At 38.8% G+C, this 17,931-nt stretch overlaps 2 protein-coding genes across 2 annotated transcripts; one reads left to right on the top strand and one right to left on the bottom strand.

The window, feature by feature from the left end:
* The first annotated feature begins 754 nt into the window (after positions 1 to 754).
* LOC110919085 lies at positions 755 to 1,490 on the top strand. The gene is made up of 2 exons (XM_022163363.1): positions 755 to 1,052; positions 1,153 to 1,490. Exons 1-2 carry the CDS (start codon positions 755 to 757, stop codon positions 1,488 to 1,490), a joined length of 636 nt encoding a protein of 211 aa, XP_022019055.1.
* Positions 1,491 to 7,012: 5,522 nt separating this feature from the next.
* Positions 7,013 to 8,458, bottom strand: LOC110919086. Its single transcript, XM_022163364.1, has one exon. It carries the CDS (start codon positions 8,456 to 8,458, stop codon positions 7,013 to 7,015), a length of 1,446 nt encoding a protein of 481 aa, XP_022019056.1.
* Positions 8,459 to 17,931: the final 9,473 nt, after the last annotated feature.

The following is a 17,931-nucleotide window of genomic DNA, read 5'->3' as shown; positions in this document are numbered from 1 at the left end:
AGTACAGTTTTTTTCTGTAATGTTCCCCTTCAATCAGGCAGGAAATTCTTGACATTATGCCATTTCAGGAGGGTTCCCTCCCGGTCCGGTATCTTGGGGTCCCCCTCATCTCTTCGAGATTGTTCTATAAAGATTGTGAAGTCCTTATTCAATGCATGGAGAAAAAGATTGTCAATTGGGTTACTAAGTCTCTATCCTTTGCGGGCCGATTGCAGCTAATCAACTCGGTTCTCTCTTCTATGCACATTTATTGGGCGTCAGTTTTTGTTATCCCAGCTCGGGTAATTAGTGAGCTTGAAAAAAGAATTCGTCGGTTTCTGTGGAATGCGGGCTCGGATGGCAGGATTCGTGCTAAGGTTGCTTGGAAAGATGTGTGTCTGCCTAAAGATGAAGGTGGCTTGGGTATTCGAAATATTTCGAATGTTAATAAGTCTCTTATGGAAACCATATTTGGAGTATTATTTCTAACCGGGAGTCTATTTGGGTGAGATGGATTCATAACTACAAGCTTAAAGGTAGGAATTTTTGGGAGGTTCCTTGTCGGGGGAGTATGAGCTGGGGATGGAGGAAAATTCTATCTATCCGAAGTATCATTCGTCCTCACATCTGGTCTTCTTTAAAGAGTGGTTTACAAACCAATGTGTGGAGTGATATGTGGTGTACGGGGAGCCGCTTAGATCGTTTATTACTCCAAGGTACATTACTAATGCTGGTTTTAACCTTCGGACTATGGTCGCGGAGATTATTGATCAAAATGGAAACTGGAAATGGCCTCAAGCGTGGTTTGATTTATTTCCGGTTTTTAATCAATATCTCGGTTCCCAATTTAGATCCTAATGCAGTGGACCGGCTTGTTTGGAAAGATTTGGATGGAAAAACAGGTGATTTTAAATCGGCTCATGTTTGGAACACCATTCGGAGTAGAGAACATCATGCTTTGTGGGCAAACATGGTTTGGTTTTCTCAATGTATCCCGAGGCATGCGTTTCATATGTGGCTGGCTTTCAGAAATAAGTTAAAGACACAGGATAGGATGGCAGTTTGGGAAGCAGGTAGCCAAACAAATCTGAATCTTATGTGCTGTCCGCTATGTAACTATGACCGGGATAGTCATGATCATCTATTTTTTTCAATGCAACTTCTCGGCTCAAGTGTGGAATAAAGTGAAGGCGATGGTAAACCTGACGAATGTGGACATTACTTGGTCATCAATTCTAACTTGGGTGGAGCAACACTCAAGATCAAAGAATGTTGATCACATTGTGTGTAAGTTGGTAATAGCAGCTGCTTCGTACTACATTTGGCAAGAAAGGAATAACAGGTTGTTCACTAACAATAAGAGGTCGGTAGATCAAGTTACCGAGAAGGTTAAAGGCTCGGTTCGGTTGCGGTTAATGGGATTCAGATTCCGTGTGAGCTCGGCTAGGGAAAGGATCTTCAAGGCCTGGCAGATTGAAGATGGCAACTATGAATTAGTGGATCCGGGCTAGTAGTTTTTTCGGGTCTTGTTTTAGTTTTGTTTGGCTGTCTTTTATTGGTGGTCTTGTTTGGATGTTTTGTTTTGATGGATTATGTCGTGTGGTGTCCTAGGCTTGGCATGTCAAGTCTAGTTGGTGTGTCGCTTTGACATGCCCTTGTTCTTATTTGTTTCATATATAAAATTCATCGAGGTAACCCTTTACCCAAAAAAGAATCCATTGAGGAAAATGGATCATCCATTCATTTTCGCTTCTGAAGAATATCCGTTGATGGAAATGAATATCCATTTGTTTAATCTTTCATTTCCGTTCTGATGAAGAATCCGTTGAGGAAAATGGATCATCCATTCATTTTCGCTTCTGAAGAATATCCGTTGATGGAAATGAATACCCGTTTGTTTAATCTTTCATTTCCGTTCTGATGAAGAATCCGTTGAGGAAAATGGATCATCCATTCATTTTCACTTCTGAAGAATATCCGTTGATGGAAATGAATATCCGTTTGTTTAATCTTTCATTTCCGTTCTGATGAAGAATCCGTTGAGGAAAATGGATCATCCATTCATTTTCGCTTCTGAAGAATATCCGTTGATGGAAATGAATATCCGTTTGTTTAATCTTTCATTTCCGTTCCGATGAAGAATCCGTTGAGGAAAATGGATCATCCATTCATTTTCGCTTCTGAAGAATATCTGTTGATGGAAATGAATATCCGTTTGATTATCCTTTCATTTCCGTTTCTGAAGAAGCAACCGTTGGAAATGACTCCGTTTGTTCATTTTCGTTTCTGAAGAATATCCGTTGAAGGAAATGAATAATGTTTGATTATCCTTTCATTTCTGTTTCTGAGGAAGCATCTGTTGAAAATGACTCCGTCCATTCATTTTCGTTTCTAAAGAATGTCCGTTAAGGAAATGATAGGATTATCCCTTGCATATCTCTCTGGTGGTTATTTGACACAAAGTCACGGACAGACTCCTACGAATAAATTTCGGGACGAAATTTCCTAAAGTAGGGGAGACTGTGACACCTGTGTCACTTCAACCATCAAACAAATACCAAACCAATGAAATATTGTATTTCATACTTGGGATTTTGTGTAAATATGTGTATTGTTTGCACATATTAAATCTTGTTCGATTTCGGGCTTTAAATCACTTTCTGAAAGGTTATACGCGATCTGATTCATAAATATAACCAGTTTAATGCAACAAACACTCCGGAATAGTGACATAGGCTTAACATACCTTAAATAACCCTTACATAACTTAGAAATAAGATTTGGATGGTTTGGTATGCCGAAATCAAGTTTATTCGCTTACAGAGACTAAATTCGACAAACTGTGAAAGTATGTCTATTCGTACTATAACAGATCTTCCGGAACTTGATCATAAGTTAAATATGCCCTAAATATCCTTTACATAGCTTAGAAATAGGCTTTGAGGTGTTTGGTGCGCAAAAATAAACTTTATGCTCATTCAGGGACTAAAAGCGTCAAAAAGTGCATAAGTTTGCATTTTCGCGCATATTTTACGTTCTGAATACTTCCGGACTTCCAAAAATTTATGTAATCATTAAAATATTTTATTTTAGTGATTGGCATGATAAAATTCCATTCGTCGCTTAATTTGGATCGTTTTTGCGTTCGTTATGACTTCCGTCGTAATTAACCGAACAACGCAACCGTACGACCAAACGAACCGACATCCAAGATATTTTTGAGCACATTTTAAGTTCCCTATACTTTAACTTCATTTTAGAGCTTTGAAATGGGGTTAACGGGGCTTAAACGTGTCAAAAATGCATCAAATACCAAGTTTTGGGGCTGCGGGGACCAAAACTGCCAATTTTCAAACTTGCTGACCTGCACAAGGCTTACGGACCATAAGCACTAATCCATACGGTCCGTAAGGACCTCCCAGACCAGCAAAAATGCAGAAACATTGAATCTGGTCTTTCCCACCTTTTCCCATGGTTTTAATCTCTGATTTTTAATTCTATGGGCTGGTATTTGAGTGCCCCTTGTATTCTATACCATGTGCCCAAGTGGATGGTTGAGATTGAAGCCCGGATTTCAAGAAACGATCCTAACGGCTCTAAGAAATTTATAAATACCCCTTACCTTTTCACTTACAAACCCACATTTGATCTGAGTTTTTCTCTAAGTGGTTGTGTTTATACACTTCCTACCTGAGATTACTTGGAATCAAATCTTGCGGGGACCCTTTGTAAGTGTTCTTTCGTGCTTTTCGTTCGTTTTAGCGTTAAAGTCAAACTATGTTTGACTTCCTGCATTGACCAGTTTATGGTCAACGCGAAGTTCTTTTGAACTTCATAACGTGAGCGTAATCACGATGGTTATAGTCCCTAGTAACTATACCTACTGATTACCACGTTATCTAGGCTCAGTGACGAGTCGTAGTTTCGGTCAAAATGCGTTTTCTCGCGTATTTTGTAACCAAACTACTCTAGGGTATTAAAACCGTTTGTTTTAATACCAAACCTGTTTTCTAACTTTACTAAACATGTTCTAGCATGTTTAGCTCGTCGCTTTTAGATTTGTGCTTGTTTAGGGTCGTAAAGGTAAGCGATCTAATCAATCGCTTATGCTTACGAACCCGACCCATTGGTCGATCTTTAGGATCCGACCAGACACTTTAGGTGACCATAGTTATAAAGGGAATAACCTTCCGAGGTTATACCTTATGGTCACGACGTTTAGTTAGTTATATGATAGGTAGTTTATATGCCTTAGGTAAATTACCAAAATGCCCTTTTTACGCATAAATTCATTTTAAGCATATGTAACTTAAAATTTTGACATCTAAACTGATTTAGCAACAATATTAAACATGTTAAGGCATATCTTGCTTGTCATAGGACTAGTTAGGCATTCCAAACGCGTTTTACGCGAACGACGCGTTAAAGTGGCGTAAGCTACCTAAACGGGTCGTAATGGGTCAAAAGCACTTAGGATAGGTTTCGTTTTAGTACGTAGGCTTTGTTAAACCATATTACATAAGTTCCCATACTTATTTGGTTTACAAACCCTTGTACTACCCGATCCTCCGATAGGTCCGTTTTTTTTTTGGGTAATGGGTTACCCCGGTTAAATTTCATTCAACAACCAAAATAAAACAAGTGAGGTATAGAGTACACCTCAATTCTCTAGAATGACATGCCATTACTAGAGTATACACAACACTAACCACAAATAAAAAGTTATCACGCAAATACAGCAAAACACGTCAAATTGACAAAACCCGAACCCACCCGGCTCCTCCAACCCAATCGACCCAGAATCAGCCACATTCATCTTGATCCATCAATAACTCACGAGGAAGACTCCATTCGTTCAACACTTGGGCAATGTAATTTGTTCTTTTAAACTTCATTGTGTGTAGTTTCATTCTAATAGTCATAAAAATCACCTCTTTCAGCTGCGTTGCATTCCTCTTCTTCGACGAGAACAATCTATTATTCCGCTCTTGCCAAATGAAATACGCCGACGCCGCCACCACTAACTTCCCAATGATGTAATCGGCCCGTTTAGACTTCGCGTGATGCTGAAGATATTCCATAATTTCCTCCCATTTATCCCCTATTGTTTGCATTCCCGCTTTCTTCCGAACTCCGTACCATATTTGAGATGCATATTCACACTCAAAAAAAAGATGATCATGGGAATCCGGCCCCGATGTACATAACGAACAACACAACAGGTTATAGTTAGCATTACCCGACGATCGCCACTTCCGCATAATATCCTGAGTTTTCAGCTTTTTGCAGACTACGAGCCACATGAGAAACGCGTGTCTAGGGATAGCCTGCGGAAACCACACAATGCTCTCCCAGCTTACCTTCTCTTGACTTTGCCGAATATCGTTCCACACTCCATACGTGCTAAACTCCATATCTTCCCCATCTCTAGATCGCCAAATGGTCCTATCTTGCACATGAGACATTAACGTTACATTAGAAAGTTGGTGCAAAATCGGAAATCTGCTAACCCATAGGTTCGGCCAAACCCACTCGCCATTTTGACACAAATCCGCGACCTTTGCCCCCATATCAAACCCCGCATTCGCTATCATTCTCGGTGTAATAAAGAGATTCAAAGGACATACGGCATCCCATATATCGAACCATGCTCGAGTATTGCTTCCATTACCCAACTTACTCCAAATGTGGCGTCGTATGAGCGTCCTCATTTGAAGTATTTTCCGCCAGCCCCACGTGGTGTTATTCCTAACCGGCAACTCCCAAAAGCTTCTCTCCCGGATACGATACGAATGCACCCATTTAACCCATAGGGATTCCCTATGCGTTAGGAGGCTCCAAATATGAGCAACCATCAGCGCATTATTCATGTCAGCAATTTTCCGGATACCCAAACCACCTTCCCCCTTAGGCAAACACACCCGGCTCCATTTAACTTTAGCCTTTCCCTTTATGTTATTACCTTGGGCCCAAAGAAACCGTCGCATTTTGTCTTCAAGATCTTGAATAATTCTTTTTGGTAAAATGAAGACTGAGGACCAATAAACATGCATAGACGATAACACTGATCTAATAAGCTGGAGACGACCCGCGAAAGACAAACTTTTTGCTTTCCAATCCGTGATACGAGACTCCAAATTATCAACAAGTTTCTTACAATCCGAATACGTCAATCTGGATGAGATGAGGGGAACGCCCAGATACCTGACCGGGAGAGTACCTACATCAAATTGCATGATATTTCGGATTTGGTCTTTAACATAATTCGGAACACTTCCAAAAAAGACAGTGCTCTTCGTCATGCTAGGAACTAATCCTAACATATTCTTGAAAAGATTCAACGAGTCTAGAATAACACCTGCTGAAAGAGGATCACCGCGAGCAAATAAAAATAAGTCATCTGCGAAACATAAGTTAATAATCCTTTGCTCTTCACATTTGTGGTGAAATTTAAACTCGGCAGTATCATCAACTTGCTTTTTAAGGATTAACGTAAGGACCTCCATAACCAGCGTAAAAAGATAAGGAGACATAGGATCCCCCTGACGTAAACCCCGCTTCCCCTTAAAATAACCACACAGATTACCGTTAATAGATAACGAAAAGGTGGCCGAAGTTACACACGCCATAACCCACTTGATCATCTTTTTGTGGAAACCAAACCCATGTAAAATATTCTCTAGGAAATCCCAATCAACTGTATAATATGCTTTCTGAATGTCAACTTTAAAAGCACATCTCGGAGGACCATGATTGTGATGATAATTATGTATTAATTCCTGGGTTAGGAGGATATTATCTGAAATCTTCCTACCCGGAATAAAAGCTGACTGATTTATATTAACAATATCTCCCAGGCCCTCTTTTATACGAGTAGTGATAATCTTACTTATGCACTTGTAAAGGGTGTTGCAGCACGATATAGGCCTATAATCCGTTACTGAATCTGGAGTCGTCACCTTCGGAATGAGGGAGATTACCGTATGATTTAGCTGATTTAGAAGCTTTCCATTCTGAAAAAATTCCTGAATCGCTAAACAGATATCTTTCCCAACCACATCCCACGCTTTTTTAAAAAACACCGATGTATACCATCCGGACCAGGAGCCTTATTTCCAGCAATTGAGAACATAGCATCCTTTATTTCATCGTCAGTTACTGCACGGACCATATTATTTGCTTTCATTATCGGTAACTTATTCCTGAATAAGTTCATATTAGGCCTGCACACAACGTGACCCACACTCCCGAAAAAGTTCGAGTAATGATTAACCAAAGCAATCGCCGCTGCCCCCCCTTCATGCAGGATCCCGTTCGCATCACGAATTAACAATATTCGGCTTCGATGATTTTTGGCTTTCACAACATTATGAAAGTATTTGGTGTTAGAGTCCCCAAGTGTTAACCAATCAACTTTCGATTTTTGTTGTAAAAACGTAGCTTCGTCATGAATGGCCTCTTTATAATTTTTAAGAAGGATACTATGCTTCGCTAGAACCTCCACATTTGCCGGATCCTGATCCATAACAAGCTGACATTCATCAAGTTCCTTCCTCGCCTTCTTTACATTCTCATGCAAATTCCCTTGTTGACAAAAGAGCTTCCGTAATGGAGTTTTAAGAAGCTTCAGCTTCATAACAACCTGGTACATACGAAAACCTGTAATCTCTTTCCCCCAGATCTGCTTAATAGCTTCTAGAAAACCATGCTTTTCAGCAATTAGATTTACAAATTTAAATGGCCTTGGTTTTTCTCTCGCAACATTTGGTAATTTCAAAATGCAAGGAGCATGGTCAGAAACCCGAAACGGGTGGAAATAAGCTCCAGCGTTGGGAAACTCAGCAACCAGATTAATATTGCTCATAATTCGGTCCAATTTTTTAAAAATAATACCCCCCCTGAGTTGGTTGTTCGACCATGTGTAATGAACCCCTGTGCTATTAACATCGAACACATCAATAGAGTTGACACACTCTCTAAATTCACGGGTTCCAATACTATAACTAGATGAACCAGAACTCGAATCATCATGGGATAAAGAGGCATTAAAATCTCCCATAATTACCCACGGCTTGTCTTTCATGAAAGAGCTATGAGTACACAAATTGTTCCATAAATCCCTTCGATTTCTATAATTGTTATCCGCATAAACAAACGTGCAAAATAAGGATTTTCTATCAAGTTTAAACATTACTTGAGTATGAATCACCTGGTCAGTTTGCGAGAGGACCATAACATCAGCCATATTCGGATCCCATCCAATCATGATCCGAGTTCCTTTTAAACAACAACTAGCATTTGAGTTCCACATCCACGAGCTAAACACTTTCTGGCAGACCTTTGGAACATTTAATGTGTCGACATGGGTCTCCATAATGGCACATACTTGAACATGATTATCCACAACTATTTGACGAACCTCCTTCTGTTTGAGGGAGCGGTTCAACCCCCTAATGTTCCAAGAAGCGATACTACCCATTAAACACCCATTGAACCGGGTGTGCTTGCACCCTCAGAATTGCTCGCGTTCTTATTTTCCATATATTTAGGAATATCAGCCAGAAGATTGTCGACATCAGTGTCATCGGTCATCATCTCCTCATCAGTGATCTGGTTCTTACCTTTAGATTGTACTCTTGCTCGTGTGTTGGTTCCTTCCCCCGTAGCATCAGCCATATTACTATTCTCCTCATTTAAAACATCAAAAGGGTTTGAAGTTTCAATCTTTTCCCGAGTCGGACCTCCATTACCCTGGCTTGACTTTGGTTTTACCACCGGTCTATAAGTAACCTTAGGCTTTTGGTTCTTTACATTCACACCTTGAGTAAACGGTTTCTTGGTTCTCAAAATGGTCTCCTGGAATTCATCATTGTGTTTTTTATTAACCTCATTCCTAACCATAACAGGTTTCTTTGGACATGAGTTATCACAATGGCCGAACACACAACACAAAGAACATCTCAACGGTTCCCAATCATAATCGACTTTTATCTCAGCTTTTGCATGGCCAGTTCCATCCAAGTTTGGAACAGCGACTATGATACTTTTCTTCAGTTCCTTATCCGCATGTATTTCAACCATGGCTCTTGCAAAGCTGCTCCTTCCCCATGATTCCGTGCACATAGTCGTAGTGTAAGAATCCAGCATTTTTGGTGTGCCAATCTTTGATGCCAACAAGCTCAGCCCATCCTCTGTAAAAGCAGTCAGAGGAACATCATGCATTTTAATCCATACCGGTACAGTTTTAATATCCTGCTTTTCCACCATCACATTCGATGACCATTCCTTTAAAATAATTGGCACATTCCTGATCGTCCACGGACCATCTTCCAAGAGCTTAGCCATCCCCTCTTTCGATGTAAATTTAAAGAAAAAGAAGCCCTTTGCGTTCATCATTACTCTTGAGAGCCCATACTTCACCCAGTTATTTTTAACAAAGTAATCGACAACCGGGTAAGCTAGTCTTTTCCCCAAAAAATAACCATACAACGTATTTTCGTATCTATTATGCACCTGTTTTACTGAAGAGATTGGTATCACAACATCAGCACCATCAACAGTTTCATTTGATTCCATTGCCCTGAAATTGACTTTAACTGGCTCCTTCTTAGATTTCACAGCATTCGCAAAAGACATTGGTTTTTCAGCATTGTTCGTTGAAGACGATCCCATATCATTATCCTTCGGCAAATTTTGAGAGTCCAAGAACGACACACTCTCATAACCATCTTCATTCTGAAAGTCAGCCATGTTGTTCACCGTACCAGGTTTAGCAAAAATATTCTCCACAGGTTTCGATATTTTTTCCAACCCATCCAGAATCGATACTTCGTTGTGGAGAACATCCCCCTTCTTGGGAGCTTCAGGTTGCCTTCAATGTTCGTAACACGCAACCCTATTCCCTTTTTTGAAGACAAACTCCCAGACTCGTTCCCTGACCCGTCACTATTATTCCCCATGCAGCCGCCTCACGTAAACAATCACTCTAAAACAATAATGCACGCAGAACCCTAATCAGCCGCCAAAAGAATCCTGCACGAATCAAGAACCCTATCCGCAGTAGACAAGAACTTGAGAATGAAACAATCTTGGGTAGATGAAAACCCTAATCCGCCACTTCAAATGATTATATGTGCACACTCCGATAGGTCCGTTTATTAATGTAGATACCTATATAGGTGCCGTTTGATTCCGTGATCTTCTAGCTTTGCTTGGTGGTTATCCTAAGACTTCTAAGCACCCTCAAGTGAGTACATAGACCCCTCTTTTACTGTTTTTCAAACATTTTGGGGTGAAACACATGTGCCTACTTGTTACTTTCATGATTTCATGCTTTTATATCATATACTTGCTATGTTCATTAGTACACTGTTAGTACATGATTTCATTATGTTTTTGCTATGTATGCCCATTGTGTGCATACTTAGTACATCGTTTTACATAACATTTCATGCTATGTATGTTCATCATACTTAGTACATTTTACATCACATGCTATGTATGCCCATTGTGTGCATACTTAGTACATCGTTTTACATAACATTTCATGCTATGTATGTTCATCATACTTAGTACATCGTTTTACAAGACATCTTATACTTGGTATCATGCTATGTATGTCCATCCGTCGCATACTTAGTACATTGTTTGTGCATTCTTACCTATGGTTTGGTTGATACATATTTCACTTGCCATACATGACATTTTGTTTACACAATACTTGATTGACATTTGACAACGGTTTAGACATGGGCAATTTACATTGGTGGTTTATGTGGGTAAGTGATTTGAGTAACGAAACGTGTGTAATGTGATACAAGCATGGTGGATACGCCGCTGGTACTTCCTATATATAAGTGCTTGTATTATATTACATGGCGTAGCGTTATTTAAATCATTCATTTGGATTTATACATTTTTACACAAATAACATATTTTTCTCAAGATATTGTTTTACAAAACAGTTTGTTTTATACAAACTCATTTTTACTTGGTTATTCATTTAACCTTACATCATTCTTTTAACTATACATATCTATCATCGATTTTCAAACGTTTTATAAAAGCAAACACTTAAACTGGATTCATGACAAGTTTTTGGTTAAACATTTTCTTAAACCTAAGTCATGGATCCTATTTTCATAAAACCTATGTACTCGCCGGCATTTTTATGTTGACGTATTTTCACATGTGTTTCAGGTACAATAGTTGATGATATTCGATGATGATATTGATGCATGCTCACATAGGATTGGACGAGACCTTAGTGACATTAAAAGATGCAAGACTAGTTAATTTTTGTTATGTTTCTTTATTGTTAAGACATTGTAACTCCTTTAATTCAATAAAACGAAATTTGTTTAATCCATGGTTGTGAAACAATGATTCTGTTACAACACTCCCCGACGTTTCCGCCACGTTTTGTTGTTTTACGTGGTCGGGGTGTGACACAAACGCAGTTTGACTTTAATGCTAAAATGAATGAAAAACGCGAAAGAATACTTACAGAAGGTCCCCGCAAGATTTAACCCGATTCGCTTTCAGGTAGGAAGTATATACTTCCACTTAGAAAGCTTTGAATCAGATTAAATGTGGGAAATGAATGAAGTTGGGTTGGGTATTTATAGATTTCCTTGAACCGTTAAGATCGTTCGTCGAAAAACGTGATTTAATCTCAACCGTACACATGTGCCCATGGTTTTGTAATACCATGGGCACCCCTAGAATGGCCCATAGTATTTTATAAACCATTAAATACCAGCCCATGGTATTTTAAAAACCATGGGTTCAAACCATCATATCTCAAAAATGGACCAGGTTCAATGTATCTGCCAGAAATTTCAAAAATGGTCCCTACACTTGTAAAACTTGATTTTTTTGCACTTTTAAGCCCCGTTAACCCCATTTAAAGGCTCTAAAATAAAGTTAAAGTATAGGGAACTTAAAATATGCTCAAAAACATCTCGGATGTCGGTTTGTTTGGTCGTACGGTTGCGTTGTTCGGTTAATTACGACGGAAATCGTAATGAACGCAAAAACGATCCAAATTACGCGACGAATGGAATTTTATTATGCCAATCACTAAAATAAAATATTTTAATGATTACATAAATTTTTGGATGTCCAGATATATTCAGGATGAAAGATATGCGTGAAAATGCAAACTTATGCACTTTTGACGCTTTTAGTCTCTATTGATCAAATAAGTTTATTTTAGCATACCGAACCCCTCAAAGCCTATTTCTAAGCTATGTAAAGGATATTTAGGGTATGTTTAACTTATGATCAAGTTCCAGAATGTTCGTTACAGTACGAATCGACATTCTTTCGCAGTTTGTCGAATTTAGTCCCTGTAAGCGAATAAACTTGATTTCGGCATACCAAACCTTCCAAAACTTATTTCTAAGTTATGTAAAGGTTATTTAAGGTATGTTAAGCCTATGTCACTATTCCGGAGTGTTTGTTGCATTAAACTGGTTATATTTACGCATCAGTGCGCGTATAACCCTCTAGAAAGCGATCTAAAGCCCGAAATCGAACAAGAGTTGATATGTGCAAATGATACACATGTTTATACAAATCCCAAGTATGAAATACAATATTTCATTGGTTTGGTGTTTGTTTGATGGCTGAAGTGACACAGGTGTCACAGTCTCCCCTACTTCAGGAAATTTCGTCCCGAAATTTATTTAGAGGAAACTTGTGAGAGCTTGAAATATGAAGTTGAAAAGATCGAACAACACTGGTTAGAGTCCTGAACTTCTAGTAACTTTAAATAACATCATGCTTGCAATGTGAGAGGGTCACTTATATACAAGTATATAAAGTGTTATTGGTGCGTCCACCGTACCTCTATTATATTGTTCACATTTTGTTATGGTTGCCACTATTGGTTCTTACACATAATAAGTCTTACCGCGGTTTCCGTGCACTGAACTTCATAATTATGTATGCATCCATAATTACGTAATTCCTTGCATAGTCACGAAGTGCATCTTATAATGTGTAGGGGAGGAAAACGATGAACGAGCCTGTGATGATTGTGATTAGACCATAATGGGGTCCTTTTTAATTGAGTCAATAAATGATCTCCAGACCGCCAAGGAATCTTTTCAGCTTATATCATCACATGTCATTCTCAACCAGATTTTGAATCAATCTTTTGACCTAGACCACTAAAAGGGGTCTCTTTGAATGATGGAATGGCACTATAAAATCCATGGGTCTTAACTATCACGTAGAAGCCTAATTAAGGATTTTAGATAGTACCTTTGAATATCCTACTACGAATCCCTCATATAAAAATACGAAAGGTTCTATGAGGATTTGGATAACGAATTATCCAGAGTATACAAAATCACAAAATGCATAAAAGGAAACACAAAATGCATAAACACATAGTCACATAACCACAAAATTGTTTATCTTGATTTTAAATTTGTCATGATTTAATTTGTTCTATTAACTGTGCACATGCATTTAAAGCACACCAGGTATCCAATCAGTGGATTTTGATTGGTGCTTTAAACATTATCAAGAATCTAACTATGAAGATAGAAAGATCTTAAATAGGAAATTCGATTTCGATTGCAAGGAACCGAAATGTTCGAATTAAGGTACACAAGGAATCCAATTAAGGATTCTGATTTGAATGACAATTATCCACAAGAATCTAATTGTGAAGATAAAAAGATCCCATATGGATTTTGGGAATTGAAGATGTTTTGAAACCTTGCGCTGGATGTGCTTAAGTCAAAACATGAAGTAAAAATGCTTATGAAGTTGAAATGCTAGATATGCCAAGGCGACATATGAAGCGGAATTTGAAGGTTAAGTCAATGTATGAGGAAAATACTTTGAAAACTATGCATGGGGTTCTAATATGTGTTCAATGTTTTTGGAAACCTTATATATAATACTTTTGAAATCATAAAGTAGGTGTATTAGGTAGGTATATTTTAAAGAAAAATGTTTTAAAATCATGCAAGATGAATTTTGAAAATATAAGGTTTTTGAAAACATGAATGATGCTTTTGAAATCATGCACTTGATGTAAGTAATTATATTGTATTAATATTGTTTTCAAACTATATGAAACATTTTTGAAATCATGAAGGTTGTTTTTGAAAATATAGACAATGTTTTTGAAATCATGGGGGTTGTTTTTGAAAACTTATGTTATGCATGTTGAAGAATCAGAATGTAATGGGTATGAGATTTGAAAATACCCTTAACCAAGGATTTAAGGACACAGATGTGCAAAAAGCACGATTACTCATAATTTCGCTTTATTTCTTGTACTTCGTCTCCTAGAATGAAATGAGTACTTAAAATTTTTAAGGAAATCATGAGCGATCACTTGAAAGGGAGAATCACAAGAGTAGTTTGTAAAGAACATAGTTCCTTGATGTAGGTATTATAGGGAAATGCCATACACACATGTAACTACATTTGTATATCAGAATTGCGAACAACGACTTTTATTTATGAACAAAACAGATTGTTTCACAATACAAGAAAACAAAAGAAACAAAGGCATAAGACAACAACATCTTCTGCTCGGCCAAATGTTTATCCAAGGGTTGGATTTGCATTGACAATCTTTGGGCATTTGTTCCTGAAATGGCTCGTTTCGCCACAGTTGTAGCAAGTACCAGACGGAAGACGAGCTTGAGTAGGGTTGACTTGGAGTTGGGTAGCAGCAAGATTTGCAACAGCTTTGTTTTGGATAGCAAAGCAGCATATGTTAATCAAATGTCCCAACCGTCCACAGTAGGTACATTTGGAGCAGGGTACGAGGTTTGAATGGTGACGGTTGCATCGTTTGCACCATGGGGCAGTTCCTATGTATGGCTTCCTAGCTGGTGGCGCTGCCACTTGGCTAGGTCCCGCTTTTTTTGGGTAAAGGGTTACCCCGGTGATTCTATATATTCACAACCAAAAAAGCACAAGTAGTGCAGAAAGTCTACACTAGTTCAATCATGGGACATGCCCCATGAAAGTTAAACAAATGGAAAAACACACATAAAAAACCACCAAAACGGAAAAAACAACTAGACTAGACTCTAGCACAAAAAACCAAACACTACTCAATCAGCCAACATCTTCACGCAGATCAGCTCCAATAATCCCCCAATCACCTAGAAGCGTTCGGACATTTTCACAATTCTTTAGCTTCGCTCCCATCAATTTATATCGAACCTGTTGGATAATAAGATCAATAATAGCTTCTGGAGGTCTCAACTCATTCTTGAATAGTCTAGCATTCCGCTCCTGCCAGATGAAATAAGCTGTGGCTGCTACCAATAACCTTGCAACATAGTTTCTAGCTGACTTCGATCTGGACCGAACTACAAGCCAATTAACAATGTCATCCCAACTAGAATGAACCGTCTCCATGCCCGCTTTATGTCTGACTTTATGCCAAATCTGATCCGAGAATTTACATTCGAAGAACAGATGATTATGAGAATCATGGTTGGCATAGCAAAGCAAACAACACATCATGTTCATGTTTTTTCTCCGCGATATATCCCAGCTCAAAATCTTATCCTGAGTAAGTAATTTACGCCTCATAATAAGCCACATTAAAAACGCATGGCGAGGAATGCATTGGCTGAACCAAACAATACGGTACCACTCTACTTCCACCTCTCGATGTCTAACCGAATCCCAAGCTCGAGCCGTAGAAAAATCATGAAGGAGGTCCCCTTGACGCCAAAAAAGTTTGTCATCCTTATTCGGCTAAATAGACAGGCTATCGAGATGATTAAGAGCCGGAAACCGATCTCTCCACTCATTCGGCCAAACCCACGCAGACTCGAAGAAAATATCAGCCACTCTAGCATCTAAAGCAAACCCTGCATTCGCAATAAGTCTCGGGGAAACAACCTGAATCAACGGGCCTATATTATTCCACAAATCGAACCAAGCTGAAGTCGATAACCCATTCCCAATTTCAGACCAAACAAATCTCCTCATATCCGGCCGAAGTTGAAGAATTTTCCTCCACGACCAGCAACAAGAAGAAGGGATATTACAAGCCCAGAAACTTTTACCTCTTAATCTGTACGAATGAACCCATTCAACCCATAAGGACTCACGTTTAGTAAGAATGCTCCATATGTGCGCTGACATAAGGGCTTTGTTAATATCACCAATACGACGAATCCCTAATCCACCCTCATACTTAGGCACACAAACTGCTTTCCAAGAAACCTTAGCCCTGCCCTTCTGAAACGAAATGTCATGAGACCAAAGAAAATTGCGCATCAAAGCTTCCAAGTTAGAAATAACCCGAGCAGGCAAGATAAATACAGAAGACCAGTAAATATGCAGCGAGGACAAAGACGAAGTAATGAGTTGTAGTCTACCTACAAACGAGAGTAATTTATTCCTCCAATGCATAATGCGTTTTTCAAGCTTCTCCACTAACACCTGGCAATCTTTGTACAATAATTTAGACGATATAAGAGGAACCCCCAAATATCTCACTGGCAGCGACCCCTCTATAAACGGCATTATATTCAGAATAGCAGTTTTAATAAACAATGGAACATTAGAGAAAAAAACCGTACTTTTCTGTATATTAGGCAACAAACCCGACATCTTTGAAAAAGAGTTGAGCGCTTTCATGATACATCTAACCGACGCAATCTCACCCCTAGCGAAAATAAACAAGTCGTCCGCAAAACATAGATTGATAATCTGTTGTCGCTCACACTTGTTATGGAATTTAAACGAAGTGTCAATCCTTACCGTCTGATGTAGAATAGCCGTGAGAATCTCCATCACAAGGGTAAAAAGATACGGAGAGATAGGATCTCCCTGACGAAGCCCCCTCTTGCCCTTGAAAAAACCATGAATGTCTCCATTAATGCAAACTGAAAACATGGTCGTAGAAACACAAACCATAATCCAATGAACCATGCTGCTATGAAAACCAAAACCCACCAAGATGTTCTTTAAAAAAGCCCAATCGACTGTATCATAAGCCTTCTGAATATCCACCTTAAACGCACATTTAGGAGGACCGATGTTTCTATGATAATTATGCATCAACTCTTGCGTTAACAGAATGTTATCAGAGATTTTTCTACCTGGGACAAAAGCCGATTGATTGACACTAACAATGTCATTAAGCACCCCTTTGATTCTATCAGCAACAATTTTACTAATGCACTTGTATAGCACATTACAACAAGCAATCGGACGGTAGTCCGTAACCACAGACGGCACGCTTCCTTGATTTTGGTGCAGGCTTGACTTCTGCTTCCTTTGGTGACTCTTGAGTGGCTGCATTTTTGAGACGAGACATGGCAATGCCTAGATCCACAGATTTCAAAATCACTTCGCCTATTTGCTGGGCAAATTTGGCTGTTTGCTCGGACATTTAACCGTTGTTGAGATGAAGAGACATTCTAGGATAAAATGAAAGACATAGAAAGCAACAAATGAAATGTTATCGGATAAACAAAACAGAAAGGCAATGCATACGAATTGCGATCATTTGTTTGTTACCTAAGGCAAACAAATGAGACGGTGACAAATCAAAGCAAACGGGTCATAATAATGCATCGCTGAAGACATGCTCGCCTATAAGTGAACACTCACCCCAAGAGTTCCCAGGTAAGAGTGACTGGTCCGATACTGCGGATTTGTATGAACACTCTAGCCTTAGACAGAAAACTCAGAGTACAAGCATTCAATCTTCCAGTTTGCACGTGTTCACATTATTTAGACCCAAACTTTGACGAGTTTGAAAACTCAAAAGGCACTAAGCCAAATATGAGTCAAACTGGAAGGGTTCAAAACCTTATAATAAATCATCCTAGAACAGATGATTAGTTTTCAAGGCAGATCAAAATTTATGGTCTTATTGTGGTTGTCACTTAAGGATAAGTGACGGTATTGTTTTTATGACTAAACGTAAGTAAACTCGCGTTAGGGTGA

The sequence above is a fragment of the Helianthus annuus genome, chromosome 11 (genome assembly GCF_002127325.2).
Source record: "Helianthus annuus cultivar XRQ/B chromosome 11, HanXRQr2.0-SUNRISE, whole genome shotgun sequence".
Classification (NCBI taxonomy): domain Eukaryota; kingdom Viridiplantae; phylum Streptophyta; class Magnoliopsida; order Asterales; family Asteraceae; genus Helianthus; species Helianthus annuus.
The sequence above is the reverse complement of the archived record's forward strand: the minus strand, read 5'-3'. Positions and strand labels throughout refer to the sequence as shown.